The sequence below is a fragment of the Lachancea lanzarotensis genome, scaffold LALA0S14, assembly GCF_000938715.1.
Source record: "Lachancea lanzarotensis genome assembly LALA0, scaffold LALA0S14, whole genome shotgun sequence".
Taxonomy (NCBI): Eukaryota; Fungi; Ascomycota; class Saccharomycetes; order Saccharomycetales; family Saccharomycetaceae; genus Lachancea; species Lachancea lanzarotensis.
Window position 1 is genome coordinate 107,383 of NW_019212892.1, and position 16,926 is coordinate 124,308.

At 43.4% G+C, this 16,926-nt stretch overlaps 7 protein-coding genes across 7 annotated transcripts; 3 read left to right on the forward strand and 4 right to left on the reverse strand.

Annotated features, from left to right (window-relative positions):
• Positions 1-173: 173 nt before the first annotated feature.
• CDC24 (LALA0S14e01068g1_1) lies at positions 174-2,417 on the reverse strand (the record flags this gene model as incomplete). Its single annotated transcript, XM_022771755.1, has 1 exon — positions 174-2,417. One exon carries the CDS (start codon positions 2,415-2,417, stop codon positions 174-176), a length of 2,244 nt encoding a protein of 747 aa, XP_022631067.1.
• A 453-nt stretch (positions 2,418-2,870) lies between these two features.
• On the reverse strand, positions 2,871-4,076 carry ERV46 (LALA0S14e01090g1_1; the record flags this gene model as incomplete). Its single annotated transcript, XM_022771766.1, has 1 exon — positions 2,871-4,076. The coding sequence occupies one exon, from the start codon at positions 4,074-4,076 to the stop codon at positions 2,871-2,873; it is 1,206 nt and encodes a 401-aa protein (XP_022631068.1).
• A 1,414-nt stretch (positions 4,077-5,490) lies between these two features.
• Positions 5,491-5,973, reverse strand: SNX3 (LALA0S14e01112g1_1; the record flags this gene model as incomplete). The annotated part of the gene is made up of 1 exon (XM_022771777.1): positions 5,491-5,973. The coding sequence occupies one exon, from the start codon at positions 5,971-5,973 to the stop codon at positions 5,491-5,493; it is 483 nt and encodes a 160-aa protein (XP_022631069.1).
• A 195-nt stretch (positions 5,974-6,168) lies between these two features.
• On the forward strand, positions 6,169-6,585 carry HAP5 (LALA0S14e01134g1_1; the record flags this gene model as incomplete). The annotated part of the gene is made up of 1 exon (XM_022771788.1): positions 6,169-6,585. One exon carries the CDS (start codon positions 6,169-6,171, stop codon positions 6,583-6,585), a length of 417 nt encoding a protein of 138 aa, XP_022631070.1.
• An 877-nt stretch (positions 6,586-7,462) lies between these two features.
• PTA1 (LALA0S14e01156g1_1) lies at positions 7,463-9,634 on the forward strand (the record flags this gene model as incomplete). Its single annotated transcript, XM_022771799.1, has 1 exon — positions 7,463-9,634. One exon carries the CDS (start codon positions 7,463-7,465, stop codon positions 9,632-9,634), a length of 2,172 nt encoding a protein of 723 aa, XP_022631071.1.
• Positions 9,635-10,605: 971 nt separating this feature from the next.
• VTS1 (LALA0S14e01178g1_1) lies at positions 10,606-11,739 on the forward strand (the record flags this gene model as incomplete). The annotated part of the gene is made up of 1 exon (XM_022771810.1): positions 10,606-11,739. One exon carries the CDS (start codon positions 10,606-10,608, stop codon positions 11,737-11,739), a length of 1,134 nt encoding a protein of 377 aa, XP_022631072.1.
• Positions 11,740-11,920: 181 nt separating this feature from the next.
• On the reverse strand, positions 11,921-13,459 carry PDE2 (LALA0S14e01200g1_1; the record flags this gene model as incomplete). The annotated part of the gene is made up of 1 exon (XM_022771821.1): positions 11,921-13,459. The coding sequence occupies one exon, from the start codon at positions 13,457-13,459 to the stop codon at positions 11,921-11,923; it is 1,539 nt and encodes a 512-aa protein (XP_022631073.1).
• Between the last annotated feature and the right edge of the window lie 3,467 nt (positions 13,460-16,926).

Sequence of the window (16,926 nt, forward strand, 5' to 3'; positions counted from 1 at the left end):
CCTCCGCGGTGACTGACGGACGATTTGGACTTGGCTACAGGTTCAGACAAATTCTAATGCAAAATTCTATCAAAGTCTTTTCCTTGTAGTGATAGCATATCCTCATACCCATGAAATACACGCAAACCAATAATTAACAACTTTAGTCCGGATCATTCAAAAGTTTTCATTTTCTAAGCGAATGCCCAGACATTCAGAATGCGCTCACTGCTTTCCCTTAGCATGTCTTTGACTACATTCCAATCATCTTCGCTCTCTAGCATCACAAAGTCACCGTCCTCATCCTGATACTTTATCTTCGAAATGTTCCCAGCGTGGGTCAGTTTTCTTTTGATAATGCTCAATAAATTGTCAATGCCAGAGTTTATTTCAACCAGAACAGTGTAAAAGTCATTTTGAAAGGCTATTCTCACGAGAAGCGTAGTCTCGGGTATCGATGACCTATAACTCTCCGAGATAGAACGATATTCGTTTTCAAATGATTGATGCGTTTGATGTCGCGGCAGCACGTCAGAAATTCTTCTATTCGGGTTGCTGGTCAACGAACTCATACTATTATGCGGGTAGTACGTCGTAGACGAATAAGATGAACGATCACTGTTGCTGCTGCTACTTTTAAGAGACTCACTTCGAACTTGTCGCAAAAGAGTTTGGAGACAGTTATGCCAATTGTCCCTGGTCTCTTCGTTTCTGAACTTTAAAATAAAATTCCCATGTTCTTTTGGAGATTCCCATATGATATTGAGAGCGCGGGATTCCATTGGATTCACTTTGTTGAGGTTTACAATCATGATACGGCCTCTAAGATCTAGCTTGGAGTCGTTTGGTCCACCAGGAGAGTTAGCATTACTATTGCCACTACCTGAAAGATGTAGTGTCGACGATGATGTGGTACTGGCTTTCTTTTTGAGCGATATGCTGTTGACCTTTTTTTGGACCATTTCGCTGAATAAAATGATGATCTTTTCGAAAAGATATACTTCAAAGTCGTGATCGGATTCATTCGCGTTTCCTGTTGATATGGACACCTTATCGAAATATAATAGCTCGCCAAATTTGGCAATGCGGTATCCTTTCCAATTTACGACGCGATCATAAAGTTTCTTGACAATTTCGTGATTTTCGGTCCTTCTCTGATTCTCATTGATGCTACGTGCAATACTTTTCGATATGTCCCACGCCAACTCTAGTTCTTTGGAGTTTGCGCTCGATGTCGATTGCTGTAAAAGCTCTTTGAGTAACAGAGGATATTTGCACAGTCTTTGTACTGGCTTCAGAAGAAAGGATTGAAGTTCTAGCTTATTGGCAATAACAAAATCCGATCCTTGCATCTTGTCGAAGCTCGACGAAATGAAATCTATGGCAGCATTTTGACCAATTGACCAAGGTTCGTAAAGCTTGAAGAAATGCTTTGAGTGCATAAAAAGAGCTCCAATCCGTTGCTTATTTGCCTCTACCTGTCCGTTTATCTCGAGAGATATGAGGAACCTTCTTTGAAAGTCTATAATATCATTAATGTTTGGGAAAAGCATTTTCAGCTCTTCAGAACTGATTATACCTCTATGCAAAAGTTGATTTCGGTACTGATTCAAAATCTCCATGTCGTAAACATACTTTCGCTCAGTTTCAACAAATTCACGCACAATCTTTCCTTGATCTGTATTCATCCATCGTAGCTCTTCGAATGGTATGTGCGGGAACACTTGCGGAGCAGAGTTTATTAACGTTTCCACCACATCCAACACCTTGATGAAATGGTCCGTGGTATTGGAATATACGTCTGAAATGGTGAAAAGCTCTTCGTCGCTGAAAGTGAAATATCTCTTGCAAGCTAGAATAAAATCGTATATCGATTTCTTGCATATTTTTTGGTCGTCTGATGAAACCACGGGCAGCTTGAACTGAGGTTTGACTGCATTGAATATTATGCACAATGGTGAACCCTGCTGGAAAAGATGTGCCAACTGCGTTACTGGATCGCAGTCCATGGTAATAGGCAAGATACCCATACTGAAAGTTACGACCGTTTCTTCGATAGTCAGGTTCGACAGATCCAAATCATCGGAGAAACTACCGTTGGAAATTGCACTGATACGTCTATCGCCCACAGATTTTGTACCATTTGTATTCGTATTAGAAAGATTTCCTACACCAGGTCCGATGTTGGAATGCCTCTGATTGTTCAATTGCTGCTGCTGCGACAACAAAAGTGCTTGTTTTTCGCTCAGAAGTTCGCTGCTGGTATGTGCAAGGTTCAAATATGGTTTAATTTGCGGCAACTGCTCGAGCCGCTTCTTCACCGTCAAACATATATGGTATAGAGAGTCTTCATTCGTGACACGTCTGTTCAGTAAGCTTTGCGTTGATTGCGTTACCAGTGTCGGTAGCGACACTGTCGATTGCGATTGAATAGCCATACGCGATGTTTGGCGATACACGATCGACGAACTCAAGGGTTTCAAACTCTGAAGATCCTCGAGTCCTTCCTCCACCAGTCTGGTTGTATATACTATTTCATAGAGATGAGTTCGAGAATTTAACGACCGGAGAATAGTATCGTTGTGAACGAGTAGCGTCAAAAAACGATTTCGGTGATGTCGGCGCCAGTATGCGATCAGGGCCTTCATGGAACTTGACTGGTATTGAGACTATGGTGAGCACATTCAGCGGGTCGAGTTTACTCTTATCTTTTTTTCAACAAATTGTAACATCATTTAGTTTAGTTTTGAGTGTACTTTTATCAGTTTCTTAAAATTACAGGTCAACAGATATCTGATCTTTCTTGAGAATTGTTTTTAGGGTCTGAGTCTCAGGAACTTTATGACTTTTTTAACTTCTGTACTGCAAAAGTTCTTATTCTTATCTGTCTTTCAAGCGCTCTTTTTGCCCAAAAGCGACCTTTGGGCCTTGTATGTCACCTTGTCAACCACAGTGCCCACTGCGAGAATGCCACCAATACTGGTTATACAGTTCAATATGAAACCGGACCAGGTTTGTGCATGCTGTTGTCTGTTGATGACTTTGAGCGGAGACATCTCGAAATTCACGTAAAGACTGGGCCACCCACCGCGACCGTGAAGCGTGTTGGGATGGTCTTCGTCCGTTCCACCGTGAATGGAGCGGGAGTGATATGTGGCGCTGAATTGTGTGGTCTCCAATTTCGTACCGTCGAGATGTTCGAACCGGGTGGGCACGATTTTCAAAAAATACGTAAACTGATGAAAGTGCGTGTCGATGTCTGGTTTCACAGTTTTGCCATCCAAGGGAGCAGTTGATACACTCTCTGTGGCAATCTCGTTCAGTTCTTGGCCGAAGCTGAGGTGGTTGATGATGTGGTTGAAGTTCAAATTGTGGTTTTTATCGTAAAGCGATACATCATGGTAATGGCCGCGCGCATTACGATAGGCTTTACCTGGAGCAAAATGCATGCTCCCCTCAATTCTATTGAGCTTAGCTTTGCCCTTAATTCGGCAGCCCTCGTTGATATGCTTGTTGACCTTTTCAACGTAGCCCTCACGTTCGCATTGTTCAATGTCTTTGCCATCGAAGAAGGCCCATTGCGCATTTGCATACGCCGTACGCACATCCTCACATGTTTGGCAGCATACCTGTTCTTCTTTTGGCTTTCCTTCGTTTTGACTTTGATCTCTAGCACCGTAGCAAGGTCCACAGTAATTTTCGTCGGTCGGTTGAACTCCATCCTCCTCTCCAACCTTGAACTTTTCGGTACCCAAACTTTGACCCGACGAATCCAGTCTTGTTTTGCTCCATCCACTTTCCAAAAGGTCCAATTGTGTTTCGCCAGAGCTGTCCAAGACGTCCAAATTGAGCAGATAGCATGGAAGATTTGGGAATGTCACGTCCATGTTCAAATCGAGCTTCAGATGGCGGTCACGGTCTACAACCAAATCTGGACGTATAATCACCTTGTTGAGTTGTCTCCACTCACTATAGAGCAGCATTAGCGTTACCATAACGCATGACAGCGTTATAATGCCGCCTGTTCTGGTTCGGATTCTCACGTCTTCCTCGGTCTTTGCAAAAGCGTCAATCGACAGCAAAGTTGACTTCTTCATTCTGAACTCCCAGCAAGCTATTCAACCGTGCAAATCGAGTTTTTAACGGGCACAAACGAGTTATTTGAGTTGTTGTTCGTAGCTTTCATTGTCATCATCATCACATTTCTAAATATTGCAGTATTACTGGTAATAATGTATGTATCGTGATACGAGAACTTCAGACGGTTGAAGAAGTGTGATTTTAAAGAGACGATGATGGTAATAATTTAAGTAGCTATGACACATTAGCTCAGTAACTACTGTTCGTTTTATGAGGGTTTATTCCGTCTTTTTTTTTGGGCTTTTCAAACCGTGTTTTACGGCTCAGATATCGCAAAATCTTATTTTCCATTAAATCCGCCTTTTGCGGGAAGAGGTGAGGTCCTGACCATTTGAATAACTGTGGAGTAGCTGAATTTCGGATGTAAAGACGCTCAGATTCGAGATTTATGAGGAATTGCTCTGTGTATTATATGTGCTGCGACAGATTAGTACAGAGTGATATTGAAGTTGTTAGATGTACTTCAATTGTAAGCAAGTCAAGCTCAGCGAAGAGGGCGAGGCACTCTTGGTTAGGTATGCTGCACCGAGCATAGCAGTTTGAATCTTTGCTTTAATGGAGACACAGACCGAATAAAAACCCCGCAAACAAATTCTGCTCTCTCACATAGTACCTTTAGATTGCCAATAAAATGAAAATGATCAAGATTCTTTCATATTCATGGACTAGCATCCAGCTTGGTGGTTTGACAAACTTCAAATTCAAAATTTGTTACAATTTTTCATAGACTTGTAATACGTAGATTGAAGGTAGATAAGATGAGAAAGAGGGACGATCACCACTGAAATACAAACTGTGAAAACCTTTTCCGAAATACTAAAATGAGGCCAGTCAAATGATCCATGATCACGGCAACGACTCAATTCAGAAACATGATCACGTATACTCACTTTAAGATTTATCAGTCACTTCATTCGAGGCTCGATAATTCCCCTTGCATTTCCAAAATGCACCCATAATCTGGTCTAGATATCACTGTTTCCGATTGTGATAGCTGCGGGTGCTTGTTGTAACAGCATAGTGCACTTTTATTACTTTCAAACGGTGAATATGATCAGTATGCTAGACCGACAGTATCATCCTTGTAGTTAAGATGTTATATGTCACGCTTAACGGGTGAGTCGTCGAGAATCAGTACCACGTAGAGTATCGAAAACCGGCCTTCCTCTCCAAGGCTTCCTGGTCCCACAAGGCGTATCCACGTACTACTAGTGACACCATACTGTTCATTCACCCTCGATCTGATCTCAAAGTTTCTCGAAAATCTCAAATCTGGTGGTCATTGGCACCCTAACCCTGGAAACATTCCGGGTTATGTTCCTGGTTCTTACAATACACTCTGTCCCATGGAGTTGAGACCCCGACTCTACCTTAACCTGTAAATTTCGGATTCTCGATAAATCTAACGAGCACTTTGGATCCGGTTTGTAGCAACGGGTGGCCTGCCACCGCGTTCATCCACTTGTTGAGATCCTCCTTGCGTTCTTCTATAACCTCATCACTGAAACGGTTGCCCAGGATAATCTTTCCCGGTAGATTTGGCACAACGACTTTGGGATGACTAGAAAGCGAAAGTTCCTTAAGCAAACATTTGCGAAAAAGCTCAAATTCAGAGTATCGTCTACGAACATTGCTTAAACGTTTTGAAAATGACGGCAAGTTGGTTCGACAGATTATTTCATAGTCTGTATACATTCCACGTTGATCATTGTGCGGTAAATGCGTTTTCGGGTTCGCAACTTCGATTTCCAAGAAGTTCTCCGGTTCTGCATAAAGATCGACCGAACTGGCCGGCTTTTGAGGCTCTAGTGAACTTGATTCGACGGTGCTACTGAAGGATTGAAATTGGCGCATTCCACGACGTGATTTAGCCTTGATTGAAACCTCTTTGGTCGCTTTAGAGTGTCTTCTGTGATAAAGATATAGGTGCTTGCAAGCTGCGTTTATCAATAAGATTATTGAAAGTAAGATATTGAAATAAAGTTACGCAGCTCATCGCTAGAACAAAACACAACACGTTCAAGTCCGTTTTACTTAAATAGCATCGCAATGGACGTGCAACCTGAAGAAGAAGAGGTTGACGTTTTTCGGAATGTCGCACAAGGTTTGGTTGGTAGCTATCTTGAGATTACGATTCAATATTGGCAAGAGTTGATTAATGAGATCGAAATGACTAACGAGCCAGGCAGTGAGTTCCAGGACGATTTCAAGTCACACTCGTTGCCCTTGGCACGGATCAAAAAAGTCATGAAAACTGATGAAGACGTCCGAATGATAAGTGCAGAAGCACCCATCCTCTTTGCCAAAGCGTGTGAGATTTTCATCACAGAGCTGACATTGAGAGCGTGGTGCATTGCTGAAGAACACAAGAGAAGAACGTTGCAAAAGAGCGATATCGCGCAGGCGTTGTTAAAGAGTGATATGTTTGATTTTTTGATCGATGTCGTGCCTAGAAGCACAGAATGATGTGACAGCGTCCCAGCAAGGGCTGAATGAGTTTTGAGGAAGGTTTTAGCGGTCTCCACATTCATCAAGCTAGACACATTTCTCAAGGGCTGCGATGCGGGGCATGTGTGCAAAAGGGTGCATAACATGGAGTTTTCGCTGGACTTAGAAAAGGTGCAGCTTGTGAGGCTGCGACCTTCGAATCCACACACACACACACACACACACACGCACATACTGAAACGCCTTCGAATCTGTTGTTGGGAAGGACATCAAGCTAGATACTTGACAAAGATCATCAATTTTATTCGTTAAGAATCAAAGTATTTGAACCCGATGCGTCTTCAAAACACATTCAAAATCTATTCTGCCGGGTTAGAAACGTCATATCTCATCCTCGCATCAACCACGGGCTACTGGTGACGGAAGCAAACTGGCGTCAGAATTGACGGCTGGAAATATGGAATTTTTGGGCAAGTCGAGTTCAAATAATGTCGTTGACTCTAACAATGCTTCAGATTTGCTGTGAGAGTAGTCCAGGTATTACCAACTATCCAGTAACGTATTGTTTCGTCCCATGGTTCACGAGCGTCACATCCGTACAAAGCGACCATTTTATTTCAACGCATAAATATATTCCAAAACATCGTTTCAATCCCTCTTAGAGAGTCTCTTCTAATGTCTTCTATTTTTGACAATTCTTTTCATCTCTTTTCGCTACTGCCTCTGCTATTTTGATGGCTTCTTCTCTGGTCGAATTCTGAGTTTCTCACATACGAAATCATTATACCGTTAACAACAACCTAATTAATATATCTAAATGAAAAGTTCCTGGTTTGGACGATGAGATGCGAAAAGAATACCAAAACAAGGTTAAGAATAGGACTGTTGTTGGGCTATGTCAACTGAAGTGTCCCAATTGGCTCAGGCCAGGACGCTGGCCATGCAAAATAAGCCGGGAACAATGCTTCCGAAGGTTTTAGAGACCGCTATGTCGTTGTATCGCTCCGCTGCAAACCCATCCGCAGAATTGGGCAGACTATGTTCCAGGTTGTTTATGGATGTACTCAATCATGAAGAAGTTGCCTCGAGCGAAAAGCCTTTCATTTCGTCGCAACATTTGCCGACATTATCACAAATGTGCCGAAATTCACTAGACCATATCACAGTTCAAAATTGTATTTTGGGTTTTAGTCGATGCTACGAATGGCTTTTTGATTTAGTCGCTAAAACTTCAAATAAAGAACTATGGGATGCTATGGACCAGTTCAAAAGCTTCATTATATCCAAGTGGAAAACGCCTTATCCGTTGTCGCCAACGGAAGATCTTCTCAACGACCACGCCCGATCCCTAGGTGTGAAGCTGGCAATTATCAAATTTATCTCAACAGTGGTCATCACACATACGCAGGGACCTTCGGGCAGTGGATTTGCTTCGCTACCCGAGTCACACCCTGTTATTCCACCTAAAACTCAACTTGGATCAGGAGCTAAGAAACTGCTAGGCTATCTGTTGGGATATCTTTCTGAAGAACCAATGATGGTTTCAACCTTGTTCATGGGGGTACTCAACTGTTTGGCCTTCATTATGAAGCAACGGCCCCAAGCCACAAGTCATATCTTGGTGGGTATTTTGAGGTTTAACGTGGACAACAAATATCAACAGGACTCGGAAAAGGTTTTACAATATCGATTGGCGAAAAGATTCGTGGAGCGATGCTATAAAATATTTGTTCAGTTTGGTCTGAAATCACAGCTGATAAAAAACTCTGGTAGTACATCTCAATATCACGCTAAGCTATCCAAGATTTCTCAGACTCTTCACGTAATCGGCGAGGAAACCAAATCCAAAGGCATCTTGAATTTTGAACCTAAACAAGTCGAGCGAAAGATGCCAGCGCGCGAAAGAGCAAAATACATTGCTTTTGTAAAATCATCAAATCAGGCGGCTGCGGCAAAAGCTGAAACCCCACAACCCTCTAGACTGTCTCCAGAGATGCAATTATTGCAAGCTTTACAAGAATACACTTTGGCCAAGAGCTCATCTACCGGGTTCTTCAATACATCGCCAGTCGCTATTGACAATACATATGCATCGGCTTTCTCTCTCATGAACAGTAAGCACTCGGAGATAGATATTTCCAAACTACCAGCAAATGTAATTGCAAAATTATGCACAGAGTCGCTTTATCAAAGTGACACGAATAAGGTCATTACAGGATTGTCCATAGTTGCTTCTCGTTATACTGATCTCATGAACAAAGCCTCACGTCCTGAAGCACCGGTAAAACGTCCTCTTGAGGACGGAACTGATGCCACACAGCTAGCTAAAAGACAAGAAACATCAAAACCGCTCGAGGATGAGGAAATTTCCGAAGACGAAGACAAACAAGACTTTATCCTAGCGCCTCCCACTCCGATGTCTGAGGAGGAGAAAAAGGAACATTTCGCGCGGATCTTAGAACACATACTTGATGTTAGAAAAGCAGAGGCAGAGGAAGATACGTATGATGAGGCGCCTGACAACCTTCTCCACAAAGTCAGACTTATGAAATGGAATAGCAAGACGTCTTGGTTGACATTGTTGACCAGATTAGCCACTCGAGGGCTAGTTCATAATAGTGAAATGAGCAACACTGCAAGACTTGCTATTTACGAATACTTCTTAGACGATTTTGGCGGCCGCGTCGATGTTGTAATCGAATGGCTGAGCGAGGAGTGGTACTTCGAGTCCTTGCAGAATGGCAGCGATTCCAAAGAAACGCCGATTTACGACGAATGGTCGTTGAAAGTTTTGGATGCTCTGATGCCGGTCTTGGAGTCCTCACATAGGCGTTTGTTTATTAGACTAGTGAGTGAGTTACCTCGGTTGACTCAGCTGCACATCGAAAAAATCAAATCTATCTGCCTAGACCCGCTTCGAGGCTCATTAGGATTTCAATCGCTCAAATTCATGCTTATGTTTAGACCTCCAGTAAAGCCTTTTATTCAAAAACTTTTGTTAGCCATGCGGGATGAGGACGAATCCGTGAAAGAGAACTGCGAATCCATACTGAACAAATTCTTTTGAGGAAGTGGGCTTCTGCGACAGCAACAGAGAAACAGCAAAATACGACAGTCAAGAGCATCGTTTTGTTCCACCATAAGGTTTGAAAACAAGGTGCGCCACAAACACGAATCGATCTGCTCAACAACAATACATACAAGACAGGAAGTATGTACGACACGCAAAACGCTGAACCTGACGTCTCAAAAGCTTCTGCCAAAAAGCTATCCAAAATTTATATACAAATTTAAACCACACTTTCCATCAGCAACTTCGATTGTGAACCTCCCTCCAGCTCATTGCACGCCAACGCTTCCACTTCTTCTTACCATCATCACCTACTGTCTGGTTTCTCATCGGGAGACTAGCGTCGTTACCTTTAATTCATTTTAAACTGTCGTCGTACTCGAGTACTCTACTCGATCTCTCAATTTTTCTTCTTTCTTTTTTTTTGTCAAATTTATTAATTTATACAATCGTTATTCACGAAATAATTTTTCACGGGAAAGTGAAAAATTATTTTCAAATGCTCATCTCGTCCATTGAAATGTCAACGTTTCTATCCAAAATCTCAGCCAACTACACCAGCAAGATTGCAAACAATCCGTCAGTGTGAAAGGCCTTTTGAGAACGCTTCTAATCGCTGTTTAAAAGGGCATTGAAATAGACCATAGAAAAGTATAGAAGAATCGGGTTTCGCGAACTGGTCGAAAGAATCATCAAAAGACGAGTTTCCGAGTTTTTGGGGAAGACCAAGTAAAGAAGCAACGGTTACTTATCCAGTCGTTTAATCGGGCGTTCCTTGCTGTACCTTAAGAGATCTCAAACTTTGCTTCTACAGGTAGAAGAAAAGAGATACATATATAGAGAGAGAGCAGGTCTTTTTTTTTTTGATTTTGGTCCATTTTTCTTTCAAAGAAAATCACTAGTATTCACGTTCTGGTCTTGTGTGTGTTTGTGTGCGTGTCTTGGAAACCTTTTGAGCTCAATTGACTATGTTCCAGCAACAAGAAAGTTTGGGTCTCCCCACACGGGTGCACTCTCCAGTCGGTGGAATGCCGCGAAGAGTGCATCCTGGAGCTGTACTACTGTCTCCACAGTCTACAGCCATGAATAGCATCCATAGTGCGGGACCACCCGGCGACAAAAACAACGGCTCGCATATGCCACTCAGCCCTCAACTTTCGTCTCAGCATCTTTCCCTCAACGATCTGTTGGACCAGCAACAAAGCATGCTCATGGATCACACACAACGCTCAGCAGCCGGACCTGCTGTCGTATCTCCAATGTTGCAACCAAATGGCTCCATGTTTTTGGATTCGTTCACAAGGCCCACAAGCAGCATGGGTCAATTGCCCGCTCCTGCTCCTACCAACATGGTTAACTTCACACACGACGTGAATCAGCTTTGCTCGTGGATGCTGATGCTATCTTCAGCCCAACAAAACTCAGTCATGGATAATCTTCTGTCTTCGTTGAACGAGGAAGTCTTGCAACACACCAAACTGAAACTGGACAGTCTGATTAGCTCGGGGTACATTTCCCCCAGCGTAAGATCGCCGCAAGTCATAGCACCCATGCCCGATAGAGGTCTCACACCACAACCTTTGACCCTGGACTCTCTTTTGAACAATAACCTTGATCATAGCATGAATCGGCAGTGGTCTCCCTTACCTCAAACTCATTCAAATGGACAGCCGATCTACGACTACATAAATGATCTCACCCACAGGCCACGTTCCGCTGACCCACAGCTAAGAAAGAAATTTGGTACCCCTGGGAAACAAATACCAAAAAAGTCGCCATCACAACCTAAAACGGCGCCCCACAATGGTATGAGCTCCCCAACAGGGTCCACTGGATCGTCGTCATCTTCCTCGATGAACCCCAAGACCTTGACGGATCCGAAACTTTTGAACAACATCCCTGCATGGTTGAAATCTTTGAGACTTCACAAATACTCGGATGCACTCAATGGGAAATCTTGGGTCGACTTGATTTATTTGAATGACGATTCATTGGCAGCTTTGGGTGTCTCCGCTCTGGGAGCCAGAAGAAAGCTTTTGAAGGCCTTTTCTGTGGTGAGAGATCACAAAGAGCGCGGCCTCATCGACTCTAATGCATTTTAAAGGTGTATATCTAACACTACAAAAAGACTTGAACTTATAACCTAGACTAGTGTGCCCTCTTCTTCTCAATTTCACGATGTTGATCCCTACACCTCAGCAAAGTTAGGTTAGGACTAAGGAAGGAACAATACAGATATTATCAAGTTGCTTTAACCGTTTATACTATATGAACAAAAACACCTTATTTACATTTCCCTTCCCAAAATTTCTTGTTTGCCTGAACATTATTATGCAAAAACCTCAGCTCTTGAAAACATTCTGCTAAACCGGCAAATAAACTTTCTGCAAATGCATTAATGAACAGAAGCTGACCCTTTGGTATGGATGGATATTTTATCAAAATGCTTTCTATGCAATCCGGAATAGGTTCGTCGCAATCCGTCACCTTGTGCCCATAAATATCATTGTTCTGAATTGACTTCAAGAGTGCGGCACATTCACTGAACTCGCAAGTGATTAAGACTGCCCAGTTGGTAGAGATATGTAGAGGACGGGTGACGTTTGATATATCCGCGGCCTTTAGAATCAATGACAGTAGACTTGGTAGTTTCGAGGGACCCGCATCCATTAACTGCACATATTGCGAATGCAAGGCCATGTCGGTAGCCAAAATGGTATCGGACAAGATAGTTTTCTGTTGCAAGATCTGGGGCCAATGTTCTTGGAGGAGATCTGAGAAGATTTCGGTATGAAAGTTTTCAAGCACGGAAGCCTTGTTGTACAATTTGGCAACGGGTGAAATTGGATCGCACATAAGAGCGTTATTTGTACCTGGATGTCCAACGTCGTGACCAATGGCCGCAACGCAGACGACTAGTATGGAGGAATTTTTTTCGAAATGAGACTTCAAATGGCAACATAGCTGCCAAGTGGCTTGCATAACGTCGACGGCATGTCTAAAACTGTGAAACTTGTTGCCCTGATGGTAAGAAGCCTCCAAGCTCAACAGAAATAAGAATAGGTCGTTGTCTGAAATATGAAAGTTGGCGTCATGCGCAACTTTTTTAAGAATCAGATAACTGCACCATATAAGCTCTGAGGTCGAAAGACTCATGGCACAGAAATCCCAAGTAGAAATGAGTTTCCAGTAGTGGTCGCTCGAGACTTTATCCTTCGGTAGAATGATCAAATCTCGAAGATTGAGAGCGGTGGAGATGAGTTTCGTGCATGGCAGACCCGCACTTTGATGACTGTTGTTGCGTACTCGTGTAAGATGGGAAAGCATTGTATACACGTTTGCAGAGCAAGAAGATGAGTTGGGAGTCGTTTCATCTTGTTGACAAGCATTGTGGGTCTCGTGGCCTGTGAATGGTTTCTTGCAGCCTTCGTAATTGTTGTACATCCAGGTGGAGACTCTTGCCAAACGGCTGGCGTATAGGGAAGCGCACTCACGCAGGTGTTTCAAGGCTTTTGGCACTTCTGCGGGAGCTGTAACGCTGAGACTGAAACAGGGAAATTGTTTCTGCACCAGATACGCCAGTTCCGCAGTGGTAATTGACTCCAGCTCTGGATCTGAGCTGCTCTGGGAATCACGCTGTGGCTGCTGGTGGACGACTAGCGACAACGTCCGCTCAAATGTGTCTTCACCCGAGAGCCTGTGGGCGTACAAATACACCAGGAGTTCACTCACCGATGAGAGATGCACCACGTTGCACCCTGCAAAATGCTCAAACAGCTCATGGCACAACTCGGGCTTGTTCACGGCGAAAACTGTTCTCATGTTTCAGATGTCAGTCCTGCAAGTCCCAGATGGAGGGAGAGGGATGGGGGGAGAGGGGGTGTTATAGTCAAGTGCAGGTTTACTGTGGGTATCCGTTTGTCTTCCTTTGTTGACCCTGTTGAAGGTTTCAACAGACAAAATGAGGTCTAATGTTCCTGTGATGCAAAACAGACGCAGTCAAACCGCTAGTTTGGCTTTTATCAGTGTGTGAAAAGTCTCAGGTAACTAGTTCTATCTCAATATCACAATTCAAATTTCTTAATGCCCAATTCGAAATTCGAAATTCATTTTTCAAAATTCACAACGCACACAATTCCACCACACAATACCACCACACAAAACAACACACAATACGAACCTCTCAAATTGTGAGTAGCATTCAGGTTGGAAAGAAGGGAGATTGAGCGCGTGCTCCGGGTTCTTGGCCCAGCCTTACTCTCGCCCAGAAGCTGGAGCCGGGCCCCTATCGCGAAAATAGAAAGGGAGGAAAAAAAGAAAGAAACGGGAAGGAAGGGAAAGGAGGAAAAGAAAACAAAAAGAAAGGGAAAAGCAATGTTCCGAAGACGATCCCCGCGTCCTGTGAAAATTTCGGGGCTCTTCCAGTACATTCGTTGGTTTCTTTTTTTTTGGGGCCGGTGGGGCCGGATCGCCGGGTAACCAAAAACGATATCGGGGAAAAGCTGGCTCTCATCGCCGAGGGGAAATAATGTCACGTGAACAAATGTGTACTCGAGTACACTCGTGATTTTTGTCCTGTGGTCCTGCCGTGCACGGAGACACAGATCCAATATTTTCGCTTTTGTGGCATGTATTAATAATTGGTAAGATCGATCAATGGTAACGAAATCGTCGTTGATCTAGTTGCTAAGCGCCCTGGGAGCGATCCCTTCAATGAAGCCTCAAGAGCGAACCAATGAAAAGGGACCGTGCTAGCCACAATGTGCCGCCAGCAGCACCGCAGCGTCGATAGATTATGCGTTTTTGGGAGCCGCTTTTAGCGACCCCAACCAATACTTTATAATCACAAAAACAAAAAATAAAGTGTGTCTAGAGTGTGTCTAAAGTCTGTCTAAAGTCTGTCTAAAGTCTGTCTAAAGTCTGTCTATACTACTTACACCTGCATTCGTCAAGCCGCTAAGCTCTTACCTAGCTCGGTGCCATTGCGTTGAATGTTCTTTTGTTTGTTGTAACGGCGGCACACAAATATCAAATCAAAAATGTTACAATGTCTGTGGGCTCGAGTCTTTGTTTGCTCCTTTTATAGCCCGGTTGTCGAGTTCCTCAGGCGCCCCTAATTTTTCCAAGAGTTTTTTTTTTTTGTTTTTTTCCCTCTTCTTCTCAAGGCCAGAGGGAAACACACCACGCTGAGATGGTTGAAAACGGAAAACTACGTCGGGAATAAATAAAGAGCTTGGCTCGGTGTTGAATTTGGATCTAAACGAAGTGATCGCGATGAAGCAACAACACCTGAGGGGAGATGACATGGTTGTTAGGACGTGAAACCATAGCGTGTGTGTGAAGATTGGGTCGTGGTGGAGGTGTGTTGGGTCGTGGTGAAAGTGTGCTTTGGCCGCAGCTCTGGTTAGGTTTGTAGGACGATTGATGGACCCAAATTGGATTGAACGCGGTGTGAAAGCCTGTGAAGATCGAGATATTTGAACTCTGTTGGAAAAAGGGTCGTCTAGAGAACGCCGCAGCTTGAAAAAAGGGTTTCGACTTGCGCTGTTAGGGGCCCTCGAGTCAATATGTATATATGAAAATATTAATATATGGCGACGGCAGCTCGTATTTAGTGATTTGATTCAGGACAGGACCGTCACGAAACAGACCGGAGTGATATGCGGCTGGAAGACTGCGGAGAGGTGTGTGCGCGTATTAAATGGTTGTGGTACTCGTTGCCCCGTATGATATTGCCAGTCTACTGTGTGGTGGGAGTTGTGCAATTCTCACCGATAGAGCCAGTCACATAGCTTTGCAACAGGCTTATTATTGATAACCGACTACGTCAGCAGTGCTCGAGTTGTTAATCTGCTTCGTTTGCTCAGTTATGGTTTCCTCTCAGCGAATGGATATGGTTCATGAATTCCACTTATCTCTCCGTAGTTCTTTTGGTTATAAGTTTATTGATGCCCGACTACGTCAGTGTTCGAGTTGTTAATCTGCTTCGTTTGCTCAGTTATGGTTTACTCTCAGTGAATGGAAACGGTTATGGATTTTACTTATCTCTCCGTGGCTCTTTTGGTTATAAGTTTGGTACATTCTGTTTAACCAAATCACAAATATTTAAACGATTCTTGGAGCAAAAACAGCAAACAATGGGTAACGTCGTAAAACTCAGTCATTATTAAAGACCGCTCAAAAGAAGTCCTGGACTGCTTACAAATTCTGCATAGCGTTGACGTATTGTTGCTTCATATCTCTACGATTGGTCCATTTCACCTTAGCGCTTGATGTGTCATTTTGGACTAATATGTCATTTTCTGATTACGCAATTTGGCACTATCACATATGGTTTACCAATCTCAATCAACACTTATCATTTCCAATTACTAGTGGCTTGAGGTGATCTAGGGATTTATAAATGTAAGCAAGTTTATGTCTGAATGGCTTCAGCGCTCACTTACTTGAGGTGTTTCATTTTGATATTGAGGCCCCTGAAGACTTGTTACATGTCTTTGAACACAAGCAACAAGGTGGTAAGTTACCATTTCTATTAGAAATAGCTTAATGTCAGCGCTGAAGCTGAATGAATGTGCTCGCTGATCCTGATCATCATTTTATAAGGCTACTCTTGAGTTTCTCTTGCACGTGCCCAAATCTCGAATCCTGTTTACGCGAGGACCCGAATCCGGGCGCGAGTCTGGCACCTTTCTGAGATAGCTAAGGAATCTCGACACGGTGGTTGAATTGACAGTAGATCAAGATGCACTGTCGAAGTCGAATTTATGGGCCTTATTTCGAATCGAGTGCTCATTGCTTTACAAGCTGCGAATATGACATAGGACAGACGTCCGGCGGGAGGAAGCAAGGTTCCTGACAACGGAAGGCATCAAGTACCAGGAGCCGTTTGATAAATCTATTTAGTACCTCAATCAGCGACTGACGGAGCTTAAGTGCTACCACTAGGTATGCGTGTGCAATGATGGATTAGCGATAAAAGTCACGAGCATCAAAATCTCATATAGCGACAGTATTCGTGACTCGTCTCCTTTGCTTCTGCCCACTTTTTTGACTCCTTCCTCTAGCCGAGTCACAAACTTTCGGATATCTTATCCACGTGACCCTTTTTTATCTCTAGACCTTCAATGCATCATCACAGTGTTTGATATATAAGACATGAAAACCCAACTACCATTCCCGTAAGATAGTCGAACCATCCAAACTCCATCGTTTCGTTTTAGATCCTAGTGTTTCATTTGCCGTCAAATCCACTATCTAGAACGCTACAACCTTACATCCCCGCTCAC